The sequence below is a fragment of the Mycteria americana genome, chromosome 3 (genome assembly GCF_035582795.1).
Source record: "Mycteria americana isolate JAX WOST 10 ecotype Jacksonville Zoo and Gardens chromosome 3, USCA_MyAme_1.0, whole genome shotgun sequence".
NCBI lineage: Eukaryota > Metazoa > Chordata > Aves > Ciconiiformes > Ciconiidae > Mycteria > Mycteria americana.
Genome location: NC_134367.1, coordinates 115,623,043 through 115,641,328, shown reverse-complemented (window position 1 = coordinate 115,641,328; position 18,286 = coordinate 115,623,043). Strand labels below are relative to the sequence as shown.

Below are 18,286 nucleotides of genomic sequence, written 5' to 3'. Positions count from 1 at the left end.
CTTTTCTGAGCAAACAGACCCAGAAGCTCCATTCCAGGTGCACACCAAATAGTACCCAAATCCTAAAGGAGACAGTTCAAACCAACCACTGGTCCCTCAAACAGGGGGACCAGATTAAAACTAACCTGAAGCAAAATCCCCAAAACACATGCTGTTCATAGTGTAAAATCTCCAAGCCATATATGCTGGAGATATATAGGCCTGAGCAACTGCTTCTATCCCTGATATGCTGGTACTATACTGCTCACTAATGTAGACATAGCTTAAGAGGGTGAAACATAGAAAAACCAGCAAAGGCCCTTCTTGCTCTCTGCATAAGCAAATTGCTAATTCACTTAGCCATACAGATCTTATTTCCATTCACTTTTTAACATAACGTTACCCTTTTTAATGTCCACTTTGTAACGATCAAAAGGCTTGTCTGCACAGCCAAACACTTGCAGATACAACTAAACCAGCAACCTTCTCTGCTGGAGACAAGTTGTATATGCAAGAAGTATTTTGCCAATGCAGCTTAGGCCGAGTTTCAAAATGCTTGACTGCAAAGTAGGAAAGCCCAATAGGTTAAAATTATGTGCAAATGGTACAATGATATACAATTATCTCACTTAAAGACAATTTTACAGTAGTGATTAAGGTAATAAAATGAAGGCTTGGCACTAAAATAGTATTCTCCTGACAGAGAAGCTGTATTCATGCAGAAGTTCCCTGTGCAGATGTGTCAAACCACCCCTGAAACAGTTTCTGAATTTGTTATAGCTAAGATTTTCGTCCCTAGTAGGGTAATTCTCTATTAACTGTCTATCAAATAATTTTTCTTATTATCTTTTTTCATACTATTACTTTGATTTATTATCCCTATACTTACCAACTACATACACACATTTCTTATTGCTGTACACCATGAATTTTTCATATCATTTCCATATTGCTTGTTATTTATCGCACATTTTAGAGATAAATATGTATATAAGAATCTATTACTATGAAAGTCTACTCTCTGATTTGGTTTCTTGGACTCTCCATGACACCCAGTAGCTGGGAACTGCACAGCAGCCTTCTTAAAGGAAGGAAAATTTTCTGATCCTCCAGGTAAACTTAGTCCTGCTTACTCCGTCATCCATGGAAGGGACAGATAAACCAGAGATTATGAAGCCCAATGGAAGTGGTGAGCAACTCCTGTAGTCAGGCCAAAAGAGTTGCTCAGGCTGGTGTTGATAAACAGCAGAGGACTTCACCTACAGCAGACAGTGGGTAAACACATGGCATGATCTCAAGTGAAAGAGAGGTCCAAGGTCATAATCTAGTGGCCACTGGTTCTACAACAAGGTAGGGTTGCCTGAATGCCACCACGTGGTGAGGTTTTGGAAAGACAGACTTGTTTTCAAATGGCGACTCCTCATGGAAGAGGCCTGGCATCATGGAGGATCCGATCTGCTGCAATGATGATAGGGGTAAAATCCAGCACTGTGGAGGGTGCAGGCCTCTTTGAGCAGCAAGGACAGTAATGCACATTGTGATACTGAGGTCAACATTCCTAATGGTACCAAAAAGAGAATACAATTTCCCTGTTCCCCAAGCAAGCTTACCAACACACACTGAGAAAATGGCTTTGGTTCAAGAGTGCCAAGGCCCTATCAGAAGAGGGGAGCAACAGGACAATGTAAGCAAAACAGTGCTTGACAAAGATGAAAACAATTTTATCTTGTGGTGCTCTGATTAGAATTGGCCAGATAGAGTAGCACCAGACAATGTCCTGAGCCCTGCAAGCCCAGCTTGAACAAGGAAATACTCTACAGCAACTCTGTGGGACCAAGAAGTTTTGATTTTCACTAAATTAGTCCATGGAAGGCAAGACAGACAGACATTTTGCTGGAAACTTTTTGGGTAAATGTGTAACAACAGGACAACTGAGAGCTTCAGCTCATCACCTGCTTGAGCAAGAAACTCTGTAAGCTGACTTCTCAACCATGTTTCACCCAAAGCCTAAAAGGGCACCATTGCTGGTGCTTCCTAGCCTCAAGACAGTATAAAGATTTGGAAGGTTGGTCAGAAGATGATCTACAATCCTTGCAAGTAATAATACAAGTCAGAAAGCACTTTGCCTTTGCCAAAGGCATTAATATCTAAAAAGATAAAGAAAAAGCACTATACAGCTAGAAAAATCAAATCAAGTAAGAGGCAGAACAGAATGACTCTACAGGGCAGTTGAGAGATACTGAAGTGGCAATGATCTCACATAGCTAAGCACAGGTATCACAGAATCATTTATGTTGGAAGGGACCTCCTGAGATCATCTAGCCCACCCACCCTGTTCAAGCAAAGACAGCTAGAGTGGGTTGTCCAGGGCTGCATCCAGTTGGGTTTTGAATGTCTCCAAGGACGGAGACTCCACAAACTCTCTGGGCAACCTGTGCCACAGTGTTTGACCACCCTCACAGTAAAAAAAGTGACCACTCTCACAGTAGAAAACTACACATAGTGTTTCTTAGAAGGTATAGAGACTCTCTAGAAGAGTCTCTATACCTTTAAGTCTCTAGAAGAGTCATTAACTGATTAGTTCCCCAGTTGTTCTGTGTGGACTGCCAGTGCCGAAAGGACATTGTGAGGGACCTGCAGCTATGTTCCTTATGTGGCTATTCCAGAAAGTGTCCCAGAAAGTCTGACTGTTGGCAATAGCCTGCAGTCCACACTGATCAGGGGCTACTGCACTGAGAGGTCGGGCTGCACCCAAATCAGGTCCTAAAGTAGGTCTGCAGTATGGGCTAATAGCCAGCCTTCTCTGTCCCAAACTCTGTGAAGCTCTAGCAACTTGCAACACCCTGATCACAAGCTCTGAAAAGAGCAGCAGCTTATTAGTCCTTTAATGTTGGTGTGATACCTAAATAGAAAACAATAAAGTTGTACTATTTAAGAGGGACTGCAATGTTCAATTCTATCAGAAAAGTACAGAGGAATTTTAGACAACATTGTTCCCTTGCTTTCCACCTGGAAAACCATGAGCCGACTATATCACCTATGGTAATACCACCAACATCCTCCATCCACCAACTGTTTGGATAAAGTCAGCATCTCCCTTTCTGAAATGTTTCTCACCTCTTCACAACAGCTCACAGTGAAAACATACACAATACATGATTCCCGACTCTCTCAACCTTATTTCTTATTTTAACTGTATCATTTATTTCAGTAAGGCATTTGGGAATTAACCTTGAGCAAAAAAAAGATAAATTCTTCACAGAACAGCTTGATTTGTAAAAATATGGCTGAAGTAATTTGTCATTCTTAAATGCAGGATAGCTGATGCATAGCCAATTCTGCTTCTTCTGTCTTTTCTGTCCCTTAATATTTGCTAACTGCTTTGCCAAGGGACTTTCCTAACCCCACACACCACCACTCCGTCTCCCCAATTACCAGGTTCATGCTATGTACAACTGTGGGTGTTTTTTCAAGCATTTGGTATTCTCAGCTATTTTCCAGAAATAAACACTGATGGCAAAACACAAGTATTAGTCAACTCCTTGCACATTTTCTGATGCTAGTTCATGCTTTTCAAGCATTCCCTGCCCTGGATGTAACACATATTGACACTAGCCAGCATGATAGCATTGTCTCTTGGTATTTTAATAATCCACCATTCTACACAGTCACACCCTCACTTAATGCAGAGCAGTTCCAAGTGTACAACCAAATGCAAAAATCTAAATCTCTGCCTTGCTTGCCCTCACTACATTGCTTTCAAACCTCAGCCACCTACTCTGCTGTTCTCTGGGAGCTCTGTGTATCCAGGCCTTTCACAGATCAACAGCAAGCTTCCTCCTAATGACCTGGGTTGATTTCTCCTTTGTTTCAATTCTCTTTACACAGCTCAGCTGCATCTATTACAATACTGTGTATTCAAAAAAGGCTTTATCAGTCCTCCTCTAAGAAGAGCTGAACTATGGAAAATTATCTGACCTTCAAAAATAATTCACTGACTTTTACCTAGAGGCGATCTGTCACAAACATTGAGTAACCCCTGTTTCACAAGACCTGCAACAGTCTCACCCTAATTCAATCATACCTCTGGAGATTTTGTGCAAGGGCAGAGGTATAGACACAGACATGGGGCCATAACACTATCTCTGAAGCATGAGCCCTGGTGATAAGGACACTACTCACTGCTTCATGGGAAGCTGTTTCCTCAGCCCAAGTGGGAATCCTGCAAAAAGGAACATCCCTTCAAAGGCATATTATACTAGAATATGGGAATTGTACCTGTCAATAGCTGCCCTTACCTTCACAAGGAAATCCATGCACAATGCACTTCAGCAAACAGCAGTTCTCAGTTCCTCAAAGGCAGATTTGGAAATTCCTTGTTTATATCCTCCCCTAGTGATCAGTTTTTAGTAGAAGCCCCTCACTGTTCCTTCAGACGGGAACAACTGCAGCAAGACTGCTCCCTTGCACCCTTTGGTGTTAAACTGTATCTCATCAGCATCGCAAAAGCCTTTGGGATACTGGCTGGCTTCTTTCACCCTGTTCTACTAGTTCACTCCTGAGAATGAGTGTGACTTCAAAGACTTTAAAGACCAGCACAGGAAGTTTTAACTTTTAACCTTATTTATAGTTTCATCTGAGCAAAGAGAAAACAGCATCCTGACATAAGGCAAGTCCCCCTTCAGTGTAATTTCTTAAGTGGATGCAGGGTTGGACATGAGTCAAGGAAGGCTCCCATTTTGCTGCTTCCCAGTCAGTTTGAAACCTGCTTATAAGCTTTGCCAGTTTCAACTATAGAAATCAAGGGTGCCAGGGCAGAATTCCACATCCAAACCAATATAAAGCTGTGTTAGGGAAAATTAAGAATAGGCATATCATTCAAATCAACATAATTCAAAACGACCACTCCCAAAACTATAAGACCTAAAATCACCTCAAACTTTGCCTTCAGGACAGTCAGGTACCTGAAAAATAAACTAATTGCCAGTTTCGCTATGCTTCATGTTATCCACTTTTTGCACTCATCTACTAGTCAACCATTTTACTTAGAGACTCCGTCATGCTCCCAGTGCTAGTCACAAACATTGTCCCAGTCCTCTGGGAGGCAATCAGCTAACCTCATTTCTTAGTCAGACATTGCTCACTCTATTCCTTATTATCTAATCAGTATCACTGCACTGCACAGACCAGTGTACCAATAGCTCAGTTTAAGTCTCCTCATTGTTCTTATAGCCTGACAGACAAAAATAGTCCCTGCAGTTGGGACTCACTTGAGTAGGACACTTTGCAGAACGTAGTAACTTTGAGTGGAATGACTTAATGTAACATTACATAGAGATGGAAGCTGAAGAGAAAATTATAAAAAAACATTTGCAACTTTGGATTCTAATTCTTACACACAGTGACCTTTAGCACTTCCAAAGAGCTTTCTGCCTTACCTTGCAGCTTTTTCAGGACAGCCACTTCCATCTTGAGAACTTGCTTGGGCTGCTGAGCTGATTCCACCTTCAAGGCCACATTCTCACGGGTCAGCAGATCCATTGCCTCATAGATCTCCCCAAAGCCACCGCCACCAATCTTCTTCAACTAGAAAAGTACAAAGAGGTTTGGTACAAGGTACAAGAGAGACAACATCAAATTGGCTCTCACAGAGCCAGGCACCAGCTTCTTTACTGCATAGGGAGAACAAACTCAGCTCCCAATCTGTGCTGTGCCTGAATCCCTTCACTGCACAGCTAGGCAAAAGTCCAGCTACCCACTTGACTGTGCTATGTATAAATTCTTTGCTGTAACAACAAAGAACAAACCTAGCAAGTGATGATGTGATACATTTAAAAGCAAATGATAACGCCTATTACCTCAATAATGTTCTTGCAAAAATTCAAGAAAAGACCCTTCAAGGAGATAGTAGAACCACTATCCAGACCATGGTAGATAAAAACTGTCATTCCCTCTCAACAAACACATCTCTGCAGTAAAACAGAACCATGGTAGTTGGAACTAATGCTTTCAAGAAATAAGTTAAATGAAGTTTACAACTCATTCACAGGATTTTAAATACAGAACAAAACATCCACTGGAATATTTTACAAGATGCTTGACCTGCTCTGCTAATGAGGTTACTTCAGTGTCACATTTCAGAGAACTGCCAACTGCATTACCTCAAAACAGTTATGTACAAGCCACAAGTACAGCTCTATTGTTTCTTATTCTCCCTTTCTCTCTTTTTTTTTCTTTTTAATTTTAAACCACACCAAATGATACTTTTTGTGTCTCTGAGCAAAATTAAAGATTGTTTCACAATAGAAGGATATCGCTATTTGGAAATCAAAACAATTTCAATTGACATAAACTCAAAGCTCAAGATGTCTAAGTGTCAGCATATTTGATATGCACCTACTAGAGATAGATTGTCTGCCTGTTCTAGAGTAGCCACCCACTCAGAGAGCAAGCTGGGATCCTCTGCCTTTCCTGGAAGGTGATTCCTTGATTCTCCTTCTGCTGAGACTTGACAGCATATGCACATATAGTTATACATATGCATGTATAAGACAGACTCCTAACGTGTTGCAAGTGTCGATGTCTATGCCAGGAAAATTATTTTATATTTGTTTCTTAAATATATTTACTATGCTGCCCAGGAACACATTCAGGTTTACAGCAGAGCTAGATCAGGGCTCCTTTGATCTGCTTAGCACTTGTTCATTGAACCTAGCTGCAGCCCCTCCCTTCAGCATTTTGTGTTCCCTCTGTTCACAACTGCTCAGGAAGCCCTGAGCGCTGCTTCTTTCCAATGGCAGCAATAACACTTGAAGAGAAAAAGAAGTTTAAATCAGGCAGATAGTCAAACATGTATCTTGCACAATGTTTAATGAGGTTTAATGATATTTTAGTGTCTTCTGCACCACAGAAGGCCTGTCCTGTGCATCTCTCCAGTTTGCTGAACAAAGGGCCCTGCCTCTCAAGGGCAGGCTGTTTTTTCTTCTTAAGGCCACCCAAACCATGTGCTTTTCTGGCTCCCAGGTCAAGAAAAACAGCTCTGCATGAAGAAGGTAGTACTTTCCATATTAACAGCCTGACTATTGTCTCTGAAGGTATTTCCTGATAACCCTTTGAGAGTTGCTGTCTGGAGCCATTCTTCTCCTTTTACTTGTTATTGTTCCTCACAACCTTCCACTGGGCTAAACAGGCATATTCATACAGTAAACAGCCCAGTAACTAGGTCACCACATATTATTCATAAATTATTACAGTGCAGCTCTACTTCTACTTGGAAATTCACACTAAGTGAGCTGGCTATTAAAAATCTTTCTATCAAAACAATGCTACGTTCAGCATAGCAATAACATGCCAGCTAATACATCAGGATTCAGTACACAAGATCTTCTGTTGCCTGATGTATTAACAAAACAGAAGGGAAAGGGACAGTAAAAGCTGCAGAAGTCAAAAAGTTTAGTCGGCATCTGGAAGGACTTTGAGGAAGATTAAAAAAGTCTCAGTGGGAAAATGGGTAACATAACAAGCAAAAGTCAACAGTAATAAATATAGCAGAACATAGCTGGGATGGAGAAGAAACATAGGCTACCCAAACATCTTGCTGGGTTGCAAATTCAAGAAATGGATCTGGGGAGAAATATTACTGAGCCAGCACAAACACGTACAATGATCCTTTTCCACTCACTGGCATTAACAGGGACAGCTCCCACATCTAACACAGTTGTCAAAATGCAAAGCTACTAAAATATAAATGGAACAACACAGTAATATGATTAGGAGAGCAGCACTATAAGGACCTGTAGGAAGGTCTAGTCATGTACAATGCACAATATCAATCACCTTGCTGCTAGAGGCTCTCACTGAGTTAGGAGTGATTCCATTTCAGGATGAAGAGAACGATCAGGAGCCTGGAAAAACTAAGGACAGACTAGGACTGCTACCTCAGAAAAAGCAAGAGAATGTGTGCATTGGAGAAGCAGGTTCAGGAAGAAAGGTACAGATACTGAGACTGCTCACCTAGGAAAACAGCCAAACTGGAGGACCCATATAAGTTTACAGAGCAACAAATGTGAGATGACATGAGATCAAGATCAGAGCTTCTGCTGAATCAGAAAACCGATTTTATACACACATTCCAATGGATGCATCTCACTGTCCAAGAGCCCTCAAGCTGCCTCTGCTTCCTCACATCCTTTCTCACCCTCTTATGGAAATTATTCTCTGGCATACTTTTACCAGCACACCAGAGGGTCCCATTCATCATTACCAGCACTGCCATCCTCCTTGATTTTTCAGCAATATCCAGAGGCCATCAGCAGCCATTTCCTTTTCTTTGTTGCAGAGCAAGTTGTTATCATAATGAAACCATTAAACACAAAGTCAAGAAAGAGAAGGGAACATCTAACGAGAATCACCTAAGTGTAATCAGTCACCAGCCCATGCTAAGCCTCACTGCTCTGGGAATATTCTCTTCTCATCCTGTTTCCTACCTTCCACCAGTCCATTTACTGTTAAGACTGGGATACAGGCTGACAACACCAGCAGGATTCATTCTACCTAAATGCATGAGCCTATATGTGAGCTGGGTGTCCAGTTTTCCATTACAGCCTGTGGAGTCAAGTGAACAATTCAACTGATCAAACACAGGTATTTATTTGGACTTACACATAGACAACTAAAATTAAGTAAGCTGCATCTCAGACATTATTTCAGCCCTTTCAGCATCCCACTGACAGCCAGACGACCATACAGCTCATTGCAGTGCTTCTTCCACTTTCTAAGAGGTTTCATACCACATTAGGCCCTTGGAATAAACTGTTACCAAAAAGCCACTCTACTTGACCCCTCAGTGTGGCAGTCTCCAACTAGGGGGTTCCAGGAATTCCCCAAACTGGACTGTCCCTCAGGACTACCAACACAAAACAGCCATGACCTGATGAGGGAAGCCACTCCCAAAAGCCCCCCTGCATGTACCAGTAGTTACTGGTGGATGGCTCCCTTTGAAGTCTCCTTTAAATATCCTGAAATATTTCGGATTTATCCTGAAAAAAAAACACTTGCAGCACAATCCTCCAGAGCCTATTAAAAAAAACAAAAACAAAAAAACAAACAAAACACCACACCACAAACAACACACAGCCTTCCCACTAAGCAGAAATCAGTACTCAAAAACTCAAGGCAACATCTCCCCCGCCCCACCTCCAAAATAGCCTTCAATTACAAATTTAATGTTTTATTCAACAAGCGTATAAGACACCACTGCTCTAAACAAAGTGTGCCTTCCAAAGATATTATATAAAGACTAGACCTTCCCAGGAAACACTCCAGGACCAAGGCATGAGTGGTTCAGTCTCAGGATTGGTGGCAAGGTCAGGAACAAGAACATGTGCTCTGAATCCAGAGCAAAGGACCAAACCGAGAGCCAGTCACCTACGGTGAACTCAGCCAGGGTCAAGGCTGTCACCCACAGGCTTCAAATGTTGACAAGGTCAAACAGTGACTACTGTGACTGCCTTTTAGGAGCACTTGTATAGTCAAGCCTGCAACTCCTGCAGCCCAACTCAATGGGCTACTTGATCCAGAAATGGCTAGCAGGCCTCATCTGACTTAACAACAGGTGAGGAAGAGTAGACCTACATTCACCAAACTCTCAGAGTCCACTCAACTTGCTTAGGAGGACTGGAGTTATACTGATCTCAAGGGAAAACTAACTTATATAAAACAGGCATGAACTGAGAAGCCAATCAAGGAGAAGTCAACCAGCCACATTCTAAATCATATGAAGACCTGCCAAAGCCCACTTAAACCAATTCTGCACAGAGTGAGACCAAAACAGGCCCCAAGACTGACAAAGCACCTTCCTTCTCCCAGGTTCCCTCTTAGAACCATAAATGGCCTTTGTGACCAAGACAAGGTGAAGAGTCCACAAAAGTTTGTGGGGCTTCCAGCAAGGTCTCCAAAATAAACAGGAGAAAGACAAGTGTAACCAAAACTTCAGTTCAAGAACCTCAGAAACCTGGAAAAAACGAAAGTATGGACTGCACCTGACAAAAGAGCATACACATGTACAAGAGTCACCACTTGTATTCAAAGCTCAGTGCAGGAGCTGCCAACTCTGTCTTGCTAATAAGTCTCAGTTGTGAATCCCCAATACAAAGCGTTTAGGTGAACTAAAGAGATACATCCATTCAGCCTTAACATCTATACCTAGTTCAAAGCAAGTACAAGTTCTATTTGACGTTGTTCCTTCCCCTGAACAAAGCAGTTCACACCATTCAGAGCACGTGTGAATCAAGTCCCTCTGGGGTCTCAGCAGGAGTCACATGGTTCCAGTACTGTCCAAATTTCATCCAGTCAAAGCATCAAAAATATATGCAAGTAAAGAATGATGACTCAAAAGAATACTTCAAGTCCAAAAGTTTTGATAAAAAGCATAAGCACTCCCTGTCCATGCCTTTCTCCAAAAATAAGAACAAAAATATCATTGCTGTCAGACAGCCAAACTTTACTGACTTAGAGTGACAGGAAAATGAACTACCAACAGGCTAACTGCAGAGGACGAACATCTTCATTTGTCAAAACTTTGTCAGCCAGCATATAGGAGGAGAGGAGGAAAGGAATTCAAGGAATACATTACATAGATCTAAAATTAGAAATTGGCTCAATACTGGAAGTATGCCAGCACTAAGAACTACAATGTTCAAGCAGATGCCCAGCCAGAGACAGTCACAATGGGAGGGCAAATTACACAAAAAATCTTCTGGCAGCTGAGCCCCAGCATCACATAAATATGCCACACACCTGCTTGAGTAGGATCCATCACTCACAGCAAAGCTTGGACTGTCCAGCTTGCATGCTATGGGTTAGATTCAGAAAGGTCTATGATAAACAAAAAAATGCTACTATTGATGTTACAGCTATATGCTCACTTTAAGATACACTCCCTTTTTCATCTGTCACTTGATCCTATGCTATCCATTTCCTTGGGCCAACAGAGGTATTTTTATATTTTTTCCAGATTACTTCGAGCCCCATACAGCTCACAGTTCTGACTGGTCCCACACCAACATCAAGCACTGCAAGGGGACAGCACAGAAGGGTGTACACTTCAAGGGGTGTACCTAAAGGGTGTACTAAAGGGTGCTTAAAGGGTACTAAAGGGTGTACTAAAGGGTGCCTAAAGGGTGTACACTTCAAGGGGCGGGCGCAGAAATGACTGTTCAATGAAGGCTCACAACACACAACTCAGCTAGCACAAGCCAAATTCCGAGCTCTATTCAGAGCTGGGAATTAGAATTTCTCATTGCTATTTATGCCCTTTAGCAAGTCAGGTAGTTTCTCAGGGCCTTCAAGTGGGGTAATGACCTCATGCAGTATTGAAGACTACTGTGAGCCAACATTATAAAACATAAAAGGCTATTTCTCTAGTTAGAGGTAGTTGTTGTTGACAATACAGCTGCACATTTCTGTAAGCTGCACATTTCTGTAAGCTGCACATTTCTAAGGCAGAGTTAGTGCATAGAGCTTCTATCAGTCCCCAGTCACAGATTCATGCAACCATGAAGTCACTGAATCCCACATTTAGTGCCTCTACCAAATTTAAAATTAGTTTGAAATGTTCCCCTGAGAGCATAACTGAGCATATTTTACGCTTTATTTGGAGGTTTTGGTGCTTTTAAGAGTTCTGCTGTTTCCAAGAACAAAGTTACTTTGTTTAGACTATGTTAAAAAAAATACTCCCATAATTTACAGAAGTTTTAGCACTCCTGTTTATGAAGGAGAAACTCAAAGTTTGATGAACAGTAGGAATGGTACAAAACAAAGCTAGCTAATGCAAAGAAGAATGGAGAAGAATGAGTATTTGCAACCATGCACCTGAAGCAATGGCTTAGCAACAAGACATAGTCTAAACTCAGCTTTGCAAAGAACATGCACCAATTTGACCAAAATGTAGGCTCTGAGGAAATTTCCATTTGTGCAGGGAGGGTCAGATAAAAGCTGCAAGCAGTATTTTCTGAGAAGTCCATAAGCACAGAGCATGTTTCAAGTCCTATACGTCAGTTAACCTGCACATGTATCATCCTGCCAAAACAAGTATACGTGCTCCAGCCCAGAGCCACAAGAGCACAGCAAGACTTTCCTTCAGCTGTGCCAGAAAGCTTTGGGAGGGGGATAGGGGTTGTCTCCATTTTGGTATCTAATCACAGAGAAAATTGAGATTCTCCATCTGCTCTCAGGAAGCATGGAGAACGAAGAACAGTTTGAATTGCTTAAATATAAATAGGCTGTTCGGGGATAGGCCAGACAGAAAAGTGAAGGCTGTGGAGAAAGCAGGAGCAAAGTGCTAGGATGAAGAGAGGCAGGCAATGGGGGAGTAACAAGAACAGAGCAAGGTGGAACTGTCCAGGGCAACAAGGAGATACAGGCACAAGGCAAGTCTAACGAAAGGATACTACATTGTCTGAACTGGGCTGTTGAAAATAACCTATCCATAGCCTGGAACTGAAGCAAGTTCAGAGTCCTCAGTCTCTATAATCCTCTGCTCTTCACAGCCCACTGCAAAACTCACAGGGCAGCTGCACCATAGCTAGTTAGCACAGAGAAGCGACTTGGTGCTACTACTACAAATCACTTGTAGTTCAAACTAGCGAGGCTTCTGCTCTGAGTTTAATGATTCAGACACTGCTGGTAATCCTAGTTAAAAATGGACACAATGGCACACATGAGATTTAAATTTTTTTTCCAGCTTTTTAAAAGCAAAGCTTTTAAAGCCAGAAAACAAAAACTCTCCAAAAACACATACAGAATTTCAAGAAGTATAAAGGTACACGATCCTTTCACATGTTATATTCTAGTTTCTTTAACTGAGGTGATAATACAGTGCTACTTCCCCCATCATCCCAGAGACCTCACTTTATAACTAAGGAGAAAGCCTTATACGTAAGAGAAACTGCATCCTCTGAACAAATCTGGTGGCAATGAAGCACAAGCCTAGAGGATGAGATTCTCCCCATGTCTCTACCATAGCATTCTTGCATGATTCTGGTCAAGCTGCTGAAGTCTCTCCTCAGAAACCATCATTAATCACATGCTCATCTGCTGGGTGCCTAAGGCAAGACAGCCAGGTCCAATCTGCAGAAGTGATGAGCATGCCTAGATGCCCATGACGTCTAGCAGAGTTGTGCTTTGGTCATAAATATTAAGCAGTCTGTAAAAAATAATAAAAATCAAGATCTAACTAAATTTGAAACCCTACCTGTAAAAGCAAGCTAATAGTTCTCTCTTGTATCACCTGGTACATTAATAATAATAATAAAAGCATGAATAATAATAATTAAAATATCTATCTGACACAGATACTACAGCACTAAGAAAAATAAAGAACTGAGTTTAAATGGCAAACTCATGCCATGATTTTAAATGGATACTGAGATCTGCAGCCATGCAATGAATACATAAAAGATGAAATGGCTACTAATTCAGTGTACCCCATCCAGCTTGCACAACAGATGAGACAGTTGTCCCATGAAGAACTAAAACTCTTAACATGATAATATACTTTTAAAAAGTATCCTAATAAATTTACACAGAAGTTGTACCAACAAGCTAATTATGGAATTTCTGACTTTTGAAGTAGCTGACATTCCAACCTTAAACATTTGCTTTTAAATTATTTTATTGTAATGCAATTTATTTCTAGGCACATCTGTAGTATTCTTTGCCACAGTAACTCGAAATCTAAGTTTCTTACCAAAAGATGACTCAGCCCGCTGCAACAGTTCAATCCTACCTAAAAATCCTTGGCAGGTTTAGTCTTCTAAAAATACCGGACAGTCTAAAACACACTAAAGCAATATTAACCATCTTCTTGCAGTATCTTACTAACATGTCAAACCATACCACTCCACTGTTGCTTGCCAGAGCCCAGGATTAACTAGACAAGTTTCTACACTACCACAGAAGGAGGAGATCTATTTGGGCCACCAAAGGAAGCACAAAGCCAGAGCTACTCACCACTTTCCAGCGATCTTTGACCACATAATTGGCCGGAAGAATGTCGACCTGTTCCCCTCCTCCACTCATGTTTGGTTCGTCCTTGATGACTGCTGCTAGGCACTGCATTTGCCAGCCAGAGAGTATTTTAGTAGCTCCCAATTTAAATGAGCCATTTATCTGGGGAAAAAAAGGGGCGGGGGGAAGGAATGACAAAATTAGTACAGGTCACGGCAGAGGTACATGCTACATTTCCACAGGTTTTGCTTATGACTAAATCAGAACCGGTCTCTTAGGAAAGAAGGCAAACTCACCTTGCAAACACCTGAGCTCACTCCATGCATAAACTTTGCAGACGCAACCATGCTTCAAGTCAGCAGCACAAACTAAAAGGGTGACAATTACCAGCTATACCATGCAGGAGTCCAGTGCTCATAGGCCTGACAGCCAACAAGTCAAAGAGGATCTAATGCCAAATGCTGCAAGAGCTGTTATTGTTACCAGGCAAAAAGGTCTTGCTTTAACAGAGCAGCTGCTACATAGGCAGTTTTTATGGTTTTCATTGGACGATATCCAACACAAATCAGAAAGGTTTGCCAGGTATTGCATTCAATAAGCCTAAAAGCATCTGAATAGGGTAGAAGGGCCTTTACAGAGCCCAGATTACAGACACTATCACTGTGATGAACAGCCAAGCAAAGAAGATGGGGATGGTTAGAAAGGGCTTCAGCCATATATAGATTAGTCCTCCTGACAGCATACACACAGTGCTAAAAATGAACAAATTAAAATACAGAGAGATATCTTGTTCCTATGGTGTTTGCATTCTACCTCATGCCCCTTTTTCCTGCTTTTATAGGGAGCTCCAGATAGCCTATGCTGAAATTAATTTTGTTTTGAGGTTTTTTGGTTATAATTCTTCTACAAAAATGACTTTCAGATACACATTAACTCCACTTTCCTGGAAGAAAATGAATTGAAACAGGACTCATAAGAGATCTTCCTAATGCATTTTGTCTCTTCCTGTAAGATATTTTTCTGGCTTTAGAAGTAGGACGGATCTTTTATTAAGCATGGATTTTTATTAAGCTTTCTTGGCAGTTCTATTGTCCTTCCCCCAAAATATGAAATATTTTCCTTCCTAAAAATGAGTGTTACTGTAGCACACTGACTGCAGACTTAAATAAGATTAACAACATAAATACCAAATTAGAAAAAAAGACTAGAGCTGGTCATTCAACCATCACACTTCTTCAGGCCCAAAAAAAGGACAAAAGTCACCAGTGAATTATGAGCTCAAGTAGAGAAAAGAGCTCATTCCCTAGCAATAAAAGGACTGAGAAGGAAGGATAGGAAGTGACCAGCATGTAGTGTGCACAAGGAAGCAGCAGACAGACGGTTGTCAAAAGTGCAAGACATAGAGGATGATCAAACAAAACATGAACAAAAGATCTCAAAGAGATCTTCTCAAAAGATCTTCACAAAAGATTTCATTCTAGATATATAAGATAACTACATGGAAAAAAGGAGCAGCAGACTAATGCAGTAAGAGGGCTGCTGAGAAATGTTCATACAATCCAACATCTGCTGAAGTACAATCAAGATGACAGAGAAATAAGAAGAAACTGAATATTAAAGAAATTCAGAAGAAAGGTGCTGCAAAATGCTCTGAATTCTCATAGAAAGAGTCCTGCATTTGTATGGGGTAGCAGCCCTTTCAGTCGCCAGGTATTGAAGTAAGAAACTGGAAAGCTCTCCAATGAGAAAGTATATGCTGTGTTTGGCAGCACAACATTTGTGCTTCTTCTTCCTACTAAGGAAGTCTAATGCCATTCCCAGGCTCCTTTATGGTCACCAGAACCTCTGAACTGACCACCGCTAAGCTACCAGTGAGCTCTGTATATGCTGTGCATCCAGCCTCCCTGCACATCACTGCAGACTGTGATGTGCAAAGAGAATCCCCGCAAAAATCTCTTCTAAGGCTGACTTTTCTTCTGTTTTTTAAAGAAAAATCATTTAATTGTAGACTGTCCGAAACCCTCAACATTACAAAACTGTAAAAAAACCAACATTAACACACAGGTACAGAGGCAGGTATCACCTCCCTACTCTTGAAGGTCTCTTGGCATCACTTCATGAAGACAAGTACAGCACAATGCAGGCTCTGGATTGCAGGGGATAACAAAGGCAGCTGGAGATCCAGGATGTGGGGTGGTAGTAGCAACAACAACAGACAGAAAGAAGTTTAGGAGTTTTCCAGAGAAAGTCAGCCATGTACTATTTTTCACTTTGAAGCAAAACACCTAAAAAGTATGGTACATTATGTACCCATTAGCGATGCACGTGCATAATAAGATTTCAGTCTAGTGACTAGTGGTGGAAAGTATTCCGAAGGAATAATTTTAGAGGAGAGACAGAGCATGACAGTCTATGAGCACTCAAAGCTAGGCAAGGTAGAACTGCTTTCCCTGGTGCACTATTCCGCTTTCCTTCATCAATGTTATAATACATGTGTACAAAGATAACATGTTTGTTATTTACAGGAGTCACATAAATCTTCACTGGCTTTGAAGCAGAACAAAATCCTCCTGGGCACTACCATGAATAGCAGCCATTTGGCAATATGGAATTACAGAACTAAGTTTACGGACATGCTCTGGTATAGCTATAGTGATGCAGCCAAATCAAAAGCCAATTTAATTACAGCCTGAGACAAATTTCAAGCTGTTGTAGATCACAGTAGCAGCACAAAACAGTGTTAACATATCAAAAATTTGTTCCTGAGGCAATACTAATACTGCAGAAACATGCTCAGGCCTATGGACCAAAGGTTTATCAGAGTAACACTGAAGCGTTGCCTACACCCATGGTAAGACGTAACACATGTTAACCTAGATCTCCAGAAGCGTCACAAAGAAAGGGCAAAAGAAGGGATGAAGTTACTTTGTGCAGAAAACATAAGCACATTTAAATGATGCTTTTAACTGAGGCATTATTGTAATTCCTTCTAAATCAATAAAATATAGTATAAATATTGTTTGACTAGCCCCAAAGTTGGCAGCCAGGCCCCTGCTAGAGCTGAATTTGCTAATGTAGCTACAGAAGGGAGGTGGTGAAGGATGGTCACTGGGGGAGAGGTAAGGCACTACCGTCTCTTCCCCAACACACAGCAGAGAGCATCATTTCTGCATGTTAAATATTAAGTGGTGTTAAGGAGAACTGGAGGAGAGATGGAAGGATTATCTCTCTCTTGAACTCCAGTAAAGCTGTTCCTGAGGGTGACCAAGCATATGAACTTTGACATATCTGCATCACTTTTAGCTTTAAAATGTACAGACCGTAGAATGTAAAGATACATAATTTTGAAGATGACTGAGTGTGACTGAGAAGACAAGAACTTTCAGATTGTCTTTTCCTGTAGGAAACGTACAGGATGTCAAGAAATGATTGTATCCCTCTCCCATGAAGACAGGCAAGAGAGCTGAGCAATCCTAAGATACTGTAAAACTGGCTTCCTAGAAATAGCAAGTGAAGCAGAAATGAAAGCAGCTGTGAGAAAGAAACAGTGACAACAACAGGACCAAATCCCGTCTCTTGGCCAACCTCAGCATGAAGAAGTGTGAAATCAGCTCTTGCGTACTGCTATCTCTTCCAGCCCATACTGGAGAATCTTTACAGTTTCATAAATTTAGTCTTGGCCTTTAAAAAAAAAGAAATCCAAAAAACCATGCTTAAACAGGCTAATAAACCCCACTATATATTCTGACACACTGCTCTGCTAGCTGTTCTTTCTATTTGGCATCAAGACAGTTCCAGTCAATAGCACTTGCAGGTAAATGGTCTCCTTATTTTTAAGGCAGCTTACAAAAATCTGATGCACTGTAGCAGCAACTATTTAGCCAACATGAAAATCAAAACCTGGCAGAGAAGTATGACTGGGATAGGCAACACTAACAAACTTAGGAGGAAAATCTGCAAGAATTTCAGTGCGAGGCCTGATGTTGCAATGAATGTGGCAGAGTCTTACATCAAACGCATCTGCCTTGTTCACATGCGTATTCATCAGGAGACAAACTAGACCAAGCAAAAGTAACTTCATACAAGTTGTTAAGCTGAAGAAATCTTCGCTGCAGATGCTAAAAGCTCACATAGATCCAAAAAGTGACTTGACAAATTCACTAAAAGTAATAATAATAATAATAAAAAAATCCATTAAATAGTTAAATACAAATATTCCATCTTTAGCTTAGGAAGCCTTCACTTCACAAATCACTGAAGGTGGCAAGAGCATTCTGCGGAGTCACTCTATATGCTTTCC

The 18,286-nt window shown here is 41.1% G+C and overlaps 1 protein-coding gene across 1 annotated transcript in view; it reads right to left on the bottom strand.

The window, feature by feature from the left end:
• TTBK1 (tau tubulin kinase 1) overlaps window positions 1-18,286 on the bottom strand; it is a 118,198-nt gene that overhangs the window by 88,857 nt on the left and 11,055 nt on the right. Inside the window, exons 4-5 of the mRNA XM_075496646.1 lie at window positions 13,990-14,148; window positions 5,418-5,565 (exon numbers count right to left, since the gene is read on the bottom strand). Coding sequence (XP_075352761.1) covers window positions 5,418-5,565; window positions 13,990-14,148 — 307 coding nt within the window. The remainder of the gene's footprint in view (window positions 1-5,417; window positions 5,566-13,989; window positions 14,149-18,286) is intronic.